The sequence below is a fragment of the Phyllostomus hastatus genome, unplaced genomic scaffold, assembly GCF_019186645.2.
Source record: "Phyllostomus hastatus isolate PE091 unplaced genomic scaffold, TTU_PhHast_1.1 phas_contig_40, whole genome shotgun sequence".
Taxonomy (NCBI): Eukaryota; Metazoa; Chordata; class Mammalia; order Chiroptera; family Phyllostomidae; genus Phyllostomus; species Phyllostomus hastatus.
Window position 1 is genome coordinate 95263412 of NW_025333872.1, and position 15203 is coordinate 95278614.

Genomic DNA, 15203 nt, shown 5'->3' on the forward strand with positions numbered 1-15203 from the left:
GCGGAGAGAACTTCAGACGGTGCAGGGTCAGCACTCTCCGCGTCGGGAACTGGGGGCTCTACTTGCTGGTGTGACTGCAGTAAAAGCGGTGAGTCGAACAGCGCTTACCCCAGGGCCAAGCACATAGCGTCCGCTCTGTGACGGTTTGCTGCCACCGCCGTCTCAGAGCGAAGTTCCAGCACAAACAACAGGCCATCTCCCTCAGCCAAACTACCCCAGATACAAGTGGCTGGTCCGTCCCCGCTGAAAGAGGAAAAAGAGGAGCTTGAAGGAAATGGATCGTGATACCTTTGATGTCAAAGAGAAAAGGCAGCTACCTGTGTTGACTTCCTCTGTTAAAAGCCTGTTACTTCTCAGGCGGGACCAGTGGGCGTGAAAGCACTTTTTAGATGTCTCTTAGAAACTGAGAAACCCAGACTTTTGGCAAATGCTTGATGAATGCTGCCAAAGACGGTTACTTTTTAAGGGCAGCCGAAGTCCAAGATTCAGAATGTTTCTACTCGAACATGTTTGCAGAGAGTTGAAAGTAGTAAAAAAATAATATTTTTGACATCTACTGAGTATGTACATGCCAGAAACTGACAGGTATTTTATGTGCATTATGATCTTCATTACCACTCCATGAGGCAGGCACGTGGAAGGTATCCCCAGTTACACAACAGGAAATGCTCTTGAAAGGATTAAGTAACTGCTGAAGGGCTGGTAAGTGCTGGAGCCGCCCTGGAGGGTGGTGTCATAGAAGCTCCCTGGATGACACCTCAGAGCTGGCAGTCTGACAACAAGAAGCCAGACTTGGCCACTGTGTCATAATACATCCCCGCATTAGGTGAAGAAATGTCACCTGAGCTCACCTAGTGACATTAGATGTCACCTAATCTCTGAAGAAATCTCACAGCAGTCTGAATGGTTGCTGTGCCCGAAACACACTTGTTGGAAACAAGCACGTGAAATGGTAATGCGGTGATGGAAATAAATGCAACTTGTAAAGATCTGAAGTACAGGTTCACGATGCTGGCTAAGGTGAGAGGGTTGGGTCTCAGAAGTGGTTCGCTGGGTCCTTGGAAATGATGGCAGTGGACAAGAGGAATGAGAACGTTTTGCCCAAGTCTGGCCTTGGTGTCCCGGTTGCCATCTCCACGTAAGGTTTAATGGGTACAATGAACTGCTAAAGTGCTTGTAACAAAAGGCTCGCCAGGTGTGTGTTCTCCTGGCCTCTCAGCTGTGTATTCGATGCAACTGACCAACCTAGTTTTTGGATACTTGCAAACATAATTCAAAGCCATTCTTTCTTAACAGTTTTCTCTCAGATGTTATTTTTCATTAATAGTGGTTTGTCCTGTACCCAGTCATTCCTACTGCTCTTCTCTGATGACACTTTCTTGAGGTCATTTATTCCCAGGGTTATAATGAACACTTCTTACAACCCTGGGTAAGGCCACTAACCCTTGATCTTGGACCGGGACCCATTGAGGGAGCGCTGAGCTACCCCTGCTGGAAGGAGCACGCTTCCTACCCCAGCCCTTCAGACCAACAAGAGAGTGCTGCATGGGAGGTTGGTGAATTCTGCCTTCCGCTGAAATCCGGCCTGGGCCCCCACAAGGCCCCCTGGGGAGAAGCCGGCTTCGGAGCGTGGCTCTCACAGGGGTTCCTCATTCGACCTCCTCACCATCCGAGGTGGTCTGTGATCCTAGATCCGGGTGTAATTTTCAGAACGATTTCTCCTTTCATCTGTTAATTATTCTTTTTTAAGATTTTTATTTATTTATTTTTAGAGAGGGAAGGGAGGGAGAAAGAGAGAAACATCAATGTGTGGTTGCTGGGGGCCGTGGCCTGCAACCCAGGCATGTGCCCTGTCTGAGAATCGAACCTGTGGTGCTTTGGTTCGCAGCCTGTGCTCAATCCACTGAGCTACGCCAGCCAGGGGTCATCTGTTCATTATTCTTAGTCCCCACTTGGCTCATGCAGAGCTTTGAGTAGATGACTGATGGACTGTGATGACTCCGCAGAGGACAGGTGCTGTGTGGCCAGGAAACAACAAGCAATTATCTCCTTAATGGTTGCTCTTCAGTTGCATCTGGATAGAGACCCCAGGAAGGACACAGGTGAATACTTTTCTTGCACCCAGAAGAATATATTCATAGTCAGCTGTGCCAAGCACTGGTCATAAAGAATATATTAGTATTCGTATTTAATGACCGTAACGTGCTAGGAGCTGTGCATGAAGCCATATAACAAGATTGTCCTGCAAAGCTTATGGAGTCTAATAGAGGAGACAGATGGAAGTAGGGATTATAATACAGGGTAAGCAGAAACAAAGGTTGCCAAGGGGCACCTTGCAGGAGATAGGCATCATTTCCTCCAGGAAGACCCCCGAGTGGAGTGCTACGTGGTAGGTTGGTTAACAGAAGATAGTTACAGGGCTCGCTGACATTTTGAACAGGGAAGCAACAAAGGCCGAAAGAGGCAGAGATAATGAGTTAGGTTTAGATGCGTTCGACTTGATGTGCTTACAGGACGTTTTAATGGAGAGGGCCTGTTTGCTCGGGCAACAACTGGTTAGAGATGTCAGAGCTGTCCCCAAATGGAGGTAACTGAAGCCATGGGAGTGACCGTATTACCCAGGGTTCCTGTGCAAAGGAAGACTCGGAGAATATACTCAGGAGCTGTCAAAGTGAGCCCACAAGGGAGACAGGAGTGGCCGAAGATGTGAGAGGGCGTGGGATAGAATAAAGCGTGAAGCTGAGGGACAGGTTCCTTAAATTCCTTGGACTCTCCTGCTTCCAGACGGGGAACACAGGCCAGGCAGAGGACTCTGAGAGTCACTGCTGAGCTCTTGGGGAGGACTGCGGATTCATCCCTGTGCCTGTCTCTCTGGCTTCTCGCTCTCCAGCACCCCCATCTGGGGCTTACACTGTCGTTGTCTTCTCTGCTTTGTCTGACCCATCCACACAGCTGTCTTTAAAGTCCTGATGTTGGTTCCCAGGACTGAATGACATTTCAGTCTACTTGAAAGTTTTTCAGGAGGATTCCCCAGGCTGGTGGACAGATTTTCTTTCTACAAGCTTGTGACAAAGTCTCCTGCTCCAGCGTCCTCAACAAGCGGCACCGCCTGTCTAGAAGCCCTTTCTTTGCTAGTGCGTTAGGTTGTTTCTCCCTGATTTACCAAACATCTAAAAATCTCAGCTTTCTACCAAGAAGTCAGCCTGGATAAATCAGAATGCTTTCTGTGGGCTTGTCAGAGCAGCTTACTTCTGGCTCAAACGATAAGGAAAATCTGTTTCACAGTTTGGTTGCAAAGACTGGGTCACGTGTTTGTACACTGGCCAAGGCTGAGGCTGGTTTGATGGGGTAAAACGGATGTTGGAAATCACTCACCAGAACTAGATTCGTGGAAAGAGGTGAAATGTATCATCTCTAATAACCACGAAATTCCAGCCATCCCTGCTTGTCCCACCCAAGTGTTTACCCTTGACTCAAACACACTTTGCCAACACTGACAGCTGATGGTTATTCGATGTTCATTATTACTCAAATACTCATGCCGAGATAAGAAACATCCAGATGTGTACAGAATTATTTGAGTATATTTGAGCCAAACTGACAGTTGCCAAGGAAGCACAAATCTCGACTGAAAAAGTGCTCCAGAAAATGGCAGTTTTGCAGCTCGTTTTATATACTACCATCAAAGAAGGAGATGAAAGGCGGGTTATGTGAAATTCACTGGTGATAGATTTAGGGGGCAGGAGAAAGCGAAGCCGGGCGGTCTTGGGGCCTGGAGAGAGAGCCGAGCGGAGAGACGCACACGTGGGGAGAGCACACTTCCACACCCGTGGGGACGGCACAGTGGACGAGCAGCACTGTCAGCACAGAGGTGTATGCGGGGCACAAGGGGACGACGCCGGGCTCTGTGGGCTTGTGCTCCGGTGCAGCGGGTGCACCTCGAGGGCTCTGGGAAGGGGGTTATTCCGACGTTCCAGGGAGGGTGTGTTCTCAGATGCACAGACAATAGACAGGCTGGCTTAAGGTAAAAATCGACCTTTGTCCAGGCAGCTGCAGGCCTGGGACATGACTACTCGCCACGGCTGACTTTCAGTGAGGGGTTTTTATGTTCAGATCCTCCTCCGTGGCTGCTTTCCGTCTCTGAGTGTGCGGGGGCCGCCACGTGGCCTCCGCTGAGCTGGTCCGGTTTAGAACTTGGAAACCTCCACTCGCTGGCTGACTCCAACCTCTGTCTTACCGAGACAGGACTTCATGCAGCTCTGGGAATTGTTAAAGCTTTTAGATGACAATCCTGAACATCCATTACCATTTGATAAGCACTAAGTCCTTCCTGGGTGTCCGACACTGTCCCAGGTGCTAGAGAGAATATGACAAAGCCAGACAGACCCCTGTCGGGGAGACTAGCCTGCGAGGTGTGTCCAGGGGAAACACAGCCAGAGCTGGGGCTGTCAAGCGGCCGGGGCCAGAAGTTCAGGTTCCTCCAGAGCTCTGACAGACTTTGAACTTCGCCCAGGGAGGGGCGGAAAGCCGGAAAAGGTTTCACGCAGAAGAAATGCTCCCCTTCGGATTGTGCACACTGCAGCCAGAGGCAATCCTTTAGACTTGTGCGGCACCGAGGCACGTGCAGCTGACCCGACATAGCGCGGAGTCCGCCCACGGATCTGCAGAGAGAGCCGAAGTGAACCCCCAATGGGCGCCGTGGCAAAACGGGGGTGGGGTGTGGGTGTGGGGTGTGGGGGCGGTGCTCGCGATGCCAGGACATCAAAAGCACACCTCGGCGCGGCCCTCGGGCCTGCAGGATTCGCACTGATATCCTCGCCACTGGGATTCCAGTGGTGGGTGTAACGCTTTCACTGACTCGCAAAACACTAAGTTCAAAAAAACCCGACACCCCTCCCAAAACAAAAACGTGGACAGAAAAATGCAACGCTGGTCTCAAGAGGTGGTGGGCAGTGAGTTTCTTACTCAGGGGTCCCGCCTCCAGGCCGAGCCCCGCCCCTCCGGCCCCTCGCGCCTGCGCAGGCGGTGGGCGGGGCGACCTGCGGTTCCTCCTCCCCTCAGGGTGGTCGGTCAGCCGCAGGAGAACGCTTTTGCTTCGCTAGCTGCCGCACCGTGTCCTCCGCTGCGCGCGAAGTGGTCGTGTGGCAGGATGAGTGCGGACTCTGACCCCGTGGTTATCGTCTCGGCGGCGCGGACCGCCATAGGTGAGTGGCCGGCGGGTCCCGCGCGGGGATCCCTGGGACGCCTGGGACCCTCCGAACTAGGAGTCTCACACCTCCCCGGGCCGACCCTTTAGGCCCCACCCCACTCGCCCGGTGAGGATAATTCTTTTTCACGTGCTCTGATTGGCTCTCGGGATAGAGCCACTGCGCCGTCCGACTCTGTCATTGGCTGACGGGAAGAGGCGCTCTCTCGCGACCTCCTGATTGGCCATCTCGGCCCTGTGGCCTCAGGAGTTGGGCAGCGGCGTGGTCTGAGTCGGGGCACCCGGCGGAGGTCTTGCCGGTGGTCCCCGGGTTACTGGGACCGACCTTCCCCTCCCTAGTGCTGTAGCGTTCTAAGCCCTTGGACGCGCGGGAGGGCCGACCTCTTCCGTGAGGGCAGCGCGGCCCCTCCGCTGGGACCTGGGGATGGAGCGCCGGCTCCCCGCGGGCTCTGGGAGCCGCCTGCCCGGGTCGCGGCTGCTGCGAGCCGCACGCGCTCCGCTCTGCACCCCAAGGAGCTGCGGAGGGCGCCTGCGCAGGGGGAGGGGGAGCCCGGGTCTGCCGGCCCCCCGCCGTGGGCGGCCCCTTTACCGCCTCCGCGTTCCCTTCTGCCCTAGGCTCCTTCAATGGTGCCTTGTCCACCGTTCCTGTCCACGAGCTGGGCTCAACTGTCATCAGAGAAGTCCTGAAGAGGGCCGCCGTGGCTCCCGAAGAGGTGTCGGAGGTCATATTTGGACACGTGTTGGCAGCGGGTAACTCCTCCGTGACCCCGGCAGAGGGTCCCGTGTATTAGAAGCAGCCCATCAACGACCCCCGCCCCCCACCCCAACTTGTGTTCTTGCTTCACACACGCGGCTCCCAGAGTTCCTTCCGTTAGCATGCTTCCTTTCGCCCCTCCGCCAGGTCCCCAGAATAGCGTCTCTCCACTCGGCCTCTTTACTAGGCTTTTCCCGAATGACCGACCCCAGACCGCCCTCCTCCACCGCCTTCTCATTCTTTAGAAGCAGGGCCCGCGTGGCACACGGGAGAGGGTGCACGGCCCTTCCCCCCCGTTCCCTCCAGTGGCGCACATTCAATAAAAATGTATCGAAATCCTCTTTTGCGCCCCGCACTACCGTGCTGGGTGCTGGGGTGGGGCTCCAACCCCGCAGGTAAGGCCCCCGCCCCCGCAGATCTCACTTAGCTGGTAGGGCAGGTTGGCTCCCGCTGCTGCAGGCGGGCTGAACCACCGCTGGGATGGGCGCGGGTAGTCACCCCAGTGTTCCGGCCCCCCATTCCCGCCGGGTGTGATGGACCAGCAGTCCCTGCCAGTTCCCAGTTAGCTCATTAGAACCGGTTTCATGACCACTCAGTCACATCAGTTCTAATGATCCGTAGTGGTAATTGGCGGTGCTCACTAACAACCGGCTTTGTCCTTACTCTCTCTGAGACCGGGCCCGTTTTCCTGCGTATTTACGTTGCAGTTGTGTAGTTTCTCCTCCCAGTTCCCCTTCCCCCACTTCTCCGTATGGACCTTAACCCGGGGGCACGCTGCTTTCTCGTGACTCTTCGGGGCTTTAAATACACGAGTGCCGCCTCGGACTCGTCCCCTCCCGTCGCTCTGCCCTCTTTCCCAGACCTGGGACTCACACCCACCCAGTTGCCTTGGGGTAGCCACCTACTGGCTGCTCTGCTGTCTTTTCCGCGTCTCGCCTCCAGCACCTGCACGTATGCTGATGAACGTGGAGCTGTGTCTGTTGAGGGTCTGCTTGTGCTGGGCCTTCCGAGCACGGCGTTAGTCCTCGCCTTAACCTCATGTAGCAGTGAGTCGGCGAGTGAAGGAAATTCGGGGAGGTTAAGTCATTCAGGCAAGGCCACAGCTTGAAGTGGAGCCAGCCCCTGAACCCACACCTGCCCTGTAGCCCAGATGTCTTCCGCAATCACATAACAAGTATGTACTGAACACTGGCCGTGTGCCATGTGCTGTTCCTAACAGCTAGAGATAAGCAATGTTCATAAAAGGCGGAAATTCTCGTTCTCATGGAGATCATATTCTGCAAAATGCTAAACTACTAACTAATTATGCTCAACATTCATTCCTTAACTCTTTAGAACCTGAAGATGAGGATTATGAATAAATACATAAGAAATTTTTTTTAAGATTTTATTTATTTATTTATTTTTAGAGAGGGAAGGGAGGGAGAAAGAGAGACAGAAACATCAATGTGCAGTTGCTGGGGGCCGTGGCCTGCAACCCAGGCATGTGTCCTGACTGGGAATCGAACCTGTGATGCTTTGGTTCCCAGCCCGCGCTCAATCCACTGAGCTACGCCAGCCAGGGCAGAAATTTTTTTAAAGATTTTATTTATTTTATTTTCAAAGAGGGAGACAAACATTACTGTGTGGTTGCCTCTCGTGCACCCCTTAACTGGGGACCTGGCCTGCAACCCAGGCATGCGCCCTGACTGGGAATCGAACCAGGGTTGGTTTGCAGGGTTGGAGCTCAATCCACTGAGCCACACCAGCCAGGGCTAAAATTTCTATAAAGGACTTATTTACTTAAATGCATATGTAATTCATGGTAGCTTAAAAAGCAGGAACCTTTCCTGGCCAGGTAGCTCAGTTGGAGCATCCTGGTGTGCCAGAGTTTGTGGGTTCGATTCCCAGTCAGGGCACATACAAAGAGCAATGAATCGATGGCACGATAAATCAATGTTTCTTTCCCCTCCCTCTCGCTCTAAACCAATGAATGCACAAATGAGTAGAACAACAAACATGTTTCTTTCTACCTTCCTCTCTCTTTAAATCAATTTAAAAAAAGCAGGAACCTGAAATAATATTTCCTTCATTAACTAGTGTCCTATGAGTTTACCTTAGAATATTTTAATATTCTTTTTTTTTTCATGTCAGACAGGTAATGTGCCGATGTCGTAACTAGGTTTGTGGGAGGTACATGTCACACAAGAGCGTGAACACCCAGTCATCACGCTTATGAACTACAAAAGGACCTTAATATTCTCTTTCATGTTTTTCCTGCATCTACTCAACGTCCAGCCTAGTCCCAGATTAATAACAGTGTGATGACTATAACCTGTACATTTTGGTCAATGACCCGTTTGCTAGTTTTTTCCAGCAGCTTCCCCAAGGCAAGCCGCTGGGCAGGGGCGTGTGGGTAGTGTGCAGTAGAGTGGCCACCGCACAAACGCCGCCCGACCCTCTGGTGCAGACAGTGGTGACACCTTCAGTGCCGTCCCCTGCACTGGTGCCGGATTAAGTTCAGTGTGTGATGTTCCTTCCCACTCCGTCAGCTCTCCCCCACAGGCGGTTTTTGTTGTGCGTCACTCGTTGCGTAACCAGTTAACCACGGTGTGGTGAGCGTTCAGGAAAGAAGTGCTTCTCATCAGAGATTTTCTGGTTTCGGGAACCCTCTAACCTTCCCACGGCTGAGGCATCGGAGCCTTGGCCACAGGGCACGCGGCCTAGTTAGAGACACAGTCAGTGCCCATGTTCTGCCCTTACTTGATGAGGGAGTGTGGGCTTATGCAAGCCTCATGAAAAGGTCCAGAAGACAGTTCCTTCTTAAGGCACCAGTGACTTCTTGGAGAAGAAAGCTGGTGTCCACAAATGTCTGTAGAGCAGCGGCACGAGATCACGTGTGCGAGAGGGCCGGGCGGGGGCGGGGACAGGTGTGGAGTGCGCCTAGGCCTCTTTGCCCCCGGGGGAGCTTGCCCTGACAGTAGCAGGAGACCCAGATGCCAGCTCCTGCTTCAGCATGTGCCTCCACCCACCTGTTTTATTTTTGATGTAATAAAATAAAAAATCAGAGTCCTCTGTGTTCCTTCCACCAGGTTGCGGGCAGAATCCTACTCGACAAGCCAGCGTGAGCGCAGGGATCCCTTACTCTGTTCCATCGTGGAGCTGCCAGATGATCTGCGGGTCGGGCCTCAAAGCTGTGTGCCTCGCAGCCCAGTCCATCAGGATGGGGGACTCCAGCATCGTGGTTGCCGGGGGCATGGAAAGCATGAGCAAGGTGAGCCCTGCGGCAAGGTGGCTGCCACGGAGCTCTCGCTCGTAGACGCGTGGTGGAGCCGGGACCAAACAGGAAGCAGACAAAAAGTGGACCCAGCCTCGATCCCTTCCTGAGTGTTCATTATTTTTCAGATTTATGTGAGAAATTTGGGTTGAAAATAAAGCCTGTCAACCAGCGTGATTAGAACAGAATAGTTTTTATAAAATGTTAACGAAGCATAAAGTATTTTCTGAATCAAACCTATAATGTTATTAGTCAATAGATGTCCTTGGTCTTGAACTTCTTTCTCATTTTGAGGAGAAGTCAAGAACAGATGTTGCCACTTACCTTCCTGCACATGACAAGGAGGACCTCAGGGACCAAATTTCGTTGACCTTTGGGAGGTATAAAACGTGGAAAAGAGGACCACCGAGCAGCGCCCTTCTCTAATAATATTAGTTTGCCAGGTGGGATTCGCTTCGCCAATTTCCATCCCTTGAACTGGCACAACAAAGAGGAAAAGTATACCCCCTGCTTCCTACAGGCAGTTCAAGGGTCTGCCCGGGGACCCCCAGACAGAGGCCCCTTGAGCCCAGCCATTGTGGAGGCCCAGGAGGGGCAGCCGGAGGTGGCGAACGCAGTGAGCGTAAAGCCCCAGAGGTGGTGCGTGTGTACGTGCCGCCGCGAGGGCCCCTGCAGGGTACTCGGTGTCCTGTGATCCGCTCAGGCCCAGAGCCAGGATCCAAGCACAGGTCTGCTGGCTCCAGATCCTTGTGTTCTGCTGTGGCTGCCACGGAGTTGGTAAGCGTTAAGGGGATACCCTACCTACACATCCCTCCCCATCAGTTAATTAGGCAACCTGATTATTCTCACCGTAGGGATTATGTGTCCCATCAAAGTAAGTATCACTGTTAGTATCACTTAAGCCGCAGGTGGCAAACACAAGGCCTGCGGGCCGAATCCAGCCCGCCACCTTGTTTCTACCCAGTGGGCAGCACCAAGCTCTCGCTTAACTGTTAAGGAGCAGTTACATTCATACAGTCCTGAAATTACATTCGGCCCTCTGAAGGCAACTGCGAGGCTGTGTGGCCCCCGGTGAAAATGAGTTTGATACCCCTGATAAGCAGATAACTAGTTGCCTCTTTGGAAAGAATGAATGAGGTTCTTAAGGAAAGAGGACACAGAAGGGATAGGTTTGACAGAAAACGGAAGTGTGGGGGGGAGAGTAACAGGCTCCCGGGAGCAGACAGGTGGACTGGTCTGCTGATTCCAGGGGCTTTCGGGCCCTGGACCCTGGGTGAGGAGGGGGGTGGGCCAGCGCTGGGGAGAAGGTCACAAGGGGAACGGGTGGGAACTTAGGGACCACTGGCTAGTTAAGAGTGGAATCCTGAGGAGAGGACTGGCTATAACCAAGCCTAAATTCATTGGTATTTCTTGCTTCTAGGCTCCTCACCTGGCTCACCTGAGGACGGGAGTCAGGATGGGGGAAACACCACTGATGGACAGTATTCTCTGCGATGGCCTCATGGATGCTTTTCACAAGTACCACATGGGCATTACAGGTAAGGCACACATCGCTGAAGACATACGAACTGTGAGCAGGTTGAAAGTCCTATGGTAGTCGGCTCCACAGGAGCTTCCCTCCTCGTTCTGAAATCCCGTTTGGTCGGATTCCTTGCTTTTCTGCATAGTCTTAGTCTGATCTGGAGGAAACAACAAACCCAAATCAGGGCTATTTGACAACAGAACTGGTCCTTGCTTTTTAAAATAACAAGGTTCAAGGAACACAAAGTTGGTCTGAGGAACTCTTCCAAACTAAAAAGAAACTAAAGAAATTGACAGTGAAATGCAACGCATGGTCCTGGGTTGGGTCCTGAAGAAATAAATGAGCTGTGAAGGACACCATCAGGACGGCAGGTGAAACTGGCACATGGGACCAGGGGTTAGATCATGGTGACATGCCAGGGGTCCGCTTCCTGATTCTGGAAGCTACAGTTTCATAAGCAAATGGCCTTGTTTGGGGGGACATACACTCCGAAGCTAAAGTTTAGGGGTAAAGGAGCATGGTATCTTTAGCTTTCAGATGGTTCAGAAAGAGAATGAGGAACCAGCTGGGGCAAAAATAAACATAAAGGACTTTTCTGAAAATTTAGAATTGCATTAAAAGGAAAAGACAGAAGGAAGCAGAGAAAGAAAACGGCTTCTTGATAAAGTCCCTGCCGGCATTTTCACGCCCATCGCCGGGGGAGGCAGGGTCGCACGCAGAATGTGGTCTCTTGCCCGCCCGGGAGCCTGCTGCTGGGGGGGGGTCCGTGCTTGTTTCAGAAACACTGGTGCCACCAGAAGTCAGTTCCTGAAAATGTTTGGTTTTGCTTTATTGTTTGCACAGCTGAAAATGTAGCCAAAAAATGGCAAGTGAACAGAGAAGATCAGGACAAGCTGGCAGTTCTGTCCCAGAACAGGACAGAGAGCGCCCAGAAGGCTGGCCATTTCGACAAAGAGATTGTGCCAGTTTATGTCACTTCCAGAAAAGGTGGGTGTGTAAATCCCAATGAGTTAGACATCAACACGGCTATTTACAAGTAAGAGCAATATCCAAAAGAACAACAGATGGGACTGTTCACAAATTGAGTGTTAGCTCTATCTTTCGGGTTGTAACTAAAGGAGAGAGCCGGACGCACCTGAGTATGGGTGTGGGGTGGGCGTTTGTGGGCACTGGCACCGCGCTCAGACGCTGTCGACCCCGGGAGCCCACACTGCCTGGGGGTGGCGCAGGCCTCCCGGGAAACCGGGGCTCTGGCTCGGGGCTGTGAGGCAGCGGCCGCTGACCTTTCACAGGCCGGGTCTCCTCCACAGCAAACATCCCTTACTTCCTGCTGTTTCTATATACATTTCGTATTTCTTGGGTGGATATTTTTGGCTCCCTTTTTTTTTAATCTTTTATTTTAGAGAGGGGTAAGGGAGGGAGAAAGAGAAATGTTGATGTGAGAGAGAAACATCACTTGGTTGCCTTCCACAGGCACCCTGACCAGGGCTGGGGACAGAAACTGCAACCCCGGCATGTGCCCCGACCGGGAATCAAACTAGTGACCTGTTTGCAGGACAACACTCAACCAGCCGAGCTGCACCAGCTGGGGCCCAAGCTCTACGAGTGTGTTAACTGACATCTCTCATGGCCCACCCTTACGAGCTTGGCTCTCCCATCCCCGGGTCCAGCCGGCTACACCCAGCCCAGTCCTGTGCCCGAGACCACGGCCGTTTTGCACGAAGAACTGCCTGTGCCTGCCTTCCTCAGAAAGGGCTGTGGATGTGGAAAACGCAAACTGTCTCTTGACGACAGCGCTCATGAAATGTTTTACATTTATTTATTTTTAGAGAGAGGGAAAGGGAAGGAGAAAGAAATGTTGGTCAGTTGCCTCTCATGCACACTGACTGGGGATGGAACCCGCAACCCAGACATGCGTCCCGACTGGGAATCACTTTGCAGAATGATGCCCAACCGAGCCACACCCATCAGGACAGATGTTTTAACATAACAATTTTTATTCGTGCATACTTTTGTCTTATTGGAATGAAAGTATTTTATAGTAAACCTTTCTCCTAAATACGAATCTTCATGCAGCAGGCCCGAGGCACCCGCCTTCCCAGCATGCTGCCTGCCATCTCTGTTCTAATCCAGGGTTCATTCGTCTTTTGGTCAGGTCTCACTGAAGTCAAAACAGACGAGTTCCCTCGCCACGGGTGCAACATGGAAGCCGTGTCTAAACTGAAACCTTACTTCCTCACGGACGGGACGGGGACTGTGACCGCCGCGAATGCTTCAGGTGAGACACGCCATCTTCTGGTGGCTCTGCCAGGGTAATTCCTTGTTCTGTTATCTCATTAACTTTCTGTACATGTTATTCTAAAACCTTGTTTTTGCTGCTTTAGGGGAAAATGTTTTCCAGACTTAACCGTTAGTCTCTCCACGTCTGACTGACTTATCCTATATACACTGAATGAATGGGTCAGCTTGCCCAACTGGATGTACAGATGCAAAAACACATTAGGGAGCCCTCCTTTATCTACAGACTTTGTCCTTCCCCAGACCCAGGAAGTCCATGGCCTCCTGTGAGGGTGAGGCTGTTCCTTCCATTTCTTGTCACCCTCCTCTGCCCCACTGCTTTACTCTTTCCGTTTCCTCCCATTAGAGTGTCCTGTGGTCAGTTATGCCATATTGCCTAAGGTACCATTTCTGATTACATGCTAACACCAGAAATACGGCAGACGGCTTTGCCAAGGTGTGTTCACTCGTGTCTTCGGGTGTGAGAGAAGGCGAGTGAACTCGGGTACACACAGAAGTTCCCGAGCCCCACGTTAGACACTGAGGCAGTCGCCTTTTGCAGGCATCAACGACGGCGCGGCGGCAGTGGTTCTCATGAGGAAGTCGGAAGCCGACGCCCGTGGGCTTGCACCTCTGGCACAGATCGTCTCCTGGTCACAAGCCGGTGTGGAGCCTTCCATTATGGGGACAGGACCGATTCCAGCAATAAAGCAAGCTGTGAGTTTAATTCTGGATGTTGGTTCGTTTCCGTCTTGGGGACTAGCACAATCACCTGTCATTCTGCACTGAAGCTCTGCCTTCTGTAAACCTTCTGAGGTGCTTTCCGCACCAAAATGCCAAGACGGAGCTCGATTTTGCTTTCATGTTCATTCCTATCAGGTTTCACTGGCTTTGTTTCCCTTTTATGAAAGTCTTCCAATTAGCCTCAAATGAGCTCAGTCACTTCCTGCCCTGCACATTGGGATCACGTGCTTTAGGGCACAGGTGGCGACCACAAGGCCCGTGGGCCGAATCCCGCCCTCCACCTTGTTTCTACCTGGCAGCAGTGCCAAGCTCTCCCTTAACTGTTAAGGAGTAGTTACATTTACTGTCCTAAAATTATATTCGGCCCTTTGAAGGCAACTGTGAGGCTGATGTGGCCCCCCGTGAAAATGAGTTTGACACCCCTGCTTTAGGGGAACCAGTTCTGCTGTATCACCTCTCTTACACATGAGAGGTGTTACTTGTTCAACATTTAAGACAGTTTAGAATGTCTGAGGATTGTTTTACCCTTACTGTCTTAGAATTGGTGTCTAAGGCAAAATGTGGCATCACCACTAGGCTGATTAGGGAACCCAATCGGCAGCTTTTGGAGACCCGTCAATACCACAGTGTGTCCCACTGTTACCCACAGCGAAGAACGGGTCAAGTTTTAGAGCTCTCCCATTATCTCTCCTTTAGGTTGCAAAAGCAGGTTGGTCACTGGAGGACGTGGACATATTTGAAATCAACGAAGCCTTTGCAGCCCAGTCTGCCGCAGTGGCTAAGGAGCTTGGATTAAACCCGGAGAAGGTAAGGCGAGCACACAGCCCTGAGGAGAGCCTGCAGGCGGGCTTTCGCAGTGCAGTTTTGACCGGAAACAGCAAAACCCACATGTGTGTGCAGTTAGATGGCACCTCCCGGACACTGGCCACGCAGTCGTAACGGGTGGCTACGAGACTGAAGTCCCTGCTGGGACTCACGGGTTCACTTGTTTCCCAAGGCAAAAATCCTTGACAACATTCCTTTACTTGAAATGGGAATAGGGTTTTAACAATTTTTTAAACTAAGAAATAAGGGAAGGCAGTCAGGACAGATGTCACAAAGCTATAAATCAGTTCCTAAGCAGTGGAAAAGGGTAGCTTACTGGTATAACATTAAGAGGAAAAAGATCCTAGTTTAGGATTTTGACCTATTACCACAAAGTGACAAATCTTTCCCCCCTTAGGTCAACATTCAAGGAGGGGCAATAGCCCTGGGGCACCCTCTGGGGGCATCCGGCTGCCGGATCCTGGTCACCCTGCTACACACGATGGAGCGACAGGGCGGGCGCCGTGGCGTCGCTGCCCTGTGCATCGGGGGCGGGATGGGGATAGCAATGTGTGTCCAGAGAGGGTGAGCCCGCTGGGCTCACCTGAACCTCGTTTCCTTCTGAACTAGTAAGACACTG

At 52.1% G+C, this 15203-nt stretch overlaps 1 protein-coding gene and 1 non-coding gene across 2 annotated transcripts; one reads left to right on the plus strand and one right to left on the minus strand.

Moving 5' to 3' along the window:
* The first annotated feature begins 5025 nt into the window (after positions 1-5025).
* Positions 5026-15193, plus strand: ACAT2 (acetyl-CoA acetyltransferase 2). Its single transcript, XM_045842742.1, has 9 exons — positions 5026-5204; positions 5822-5956; positions 9032-9213; positions 10637-10754; positions 11582-11725; positions 12894-13016; positions 13578-13732; positions 14456-14566; positions 14982-15193. The coding sequence occupies exons 1-9, from the start codon at positions 5150-5152 to the stop codon at positions 15150-15152; spliced, it is 1194 nt and encodes a 397-aa protein (XP_045698698.1). The 5' UTR covers positions 5026-5149; the 3' UTR covers positions 15153-15193.
* On the minus strand, positions 8088-8191 carry LOC123822335. The gene has a single exon (XR_006786302.1). It is a non-coding gene; the product is annotated as a small nucleolar RNA U13 (small nucleolar RNA).
* Positions 15194-15203: the final 10 nt, after the last annotated feature.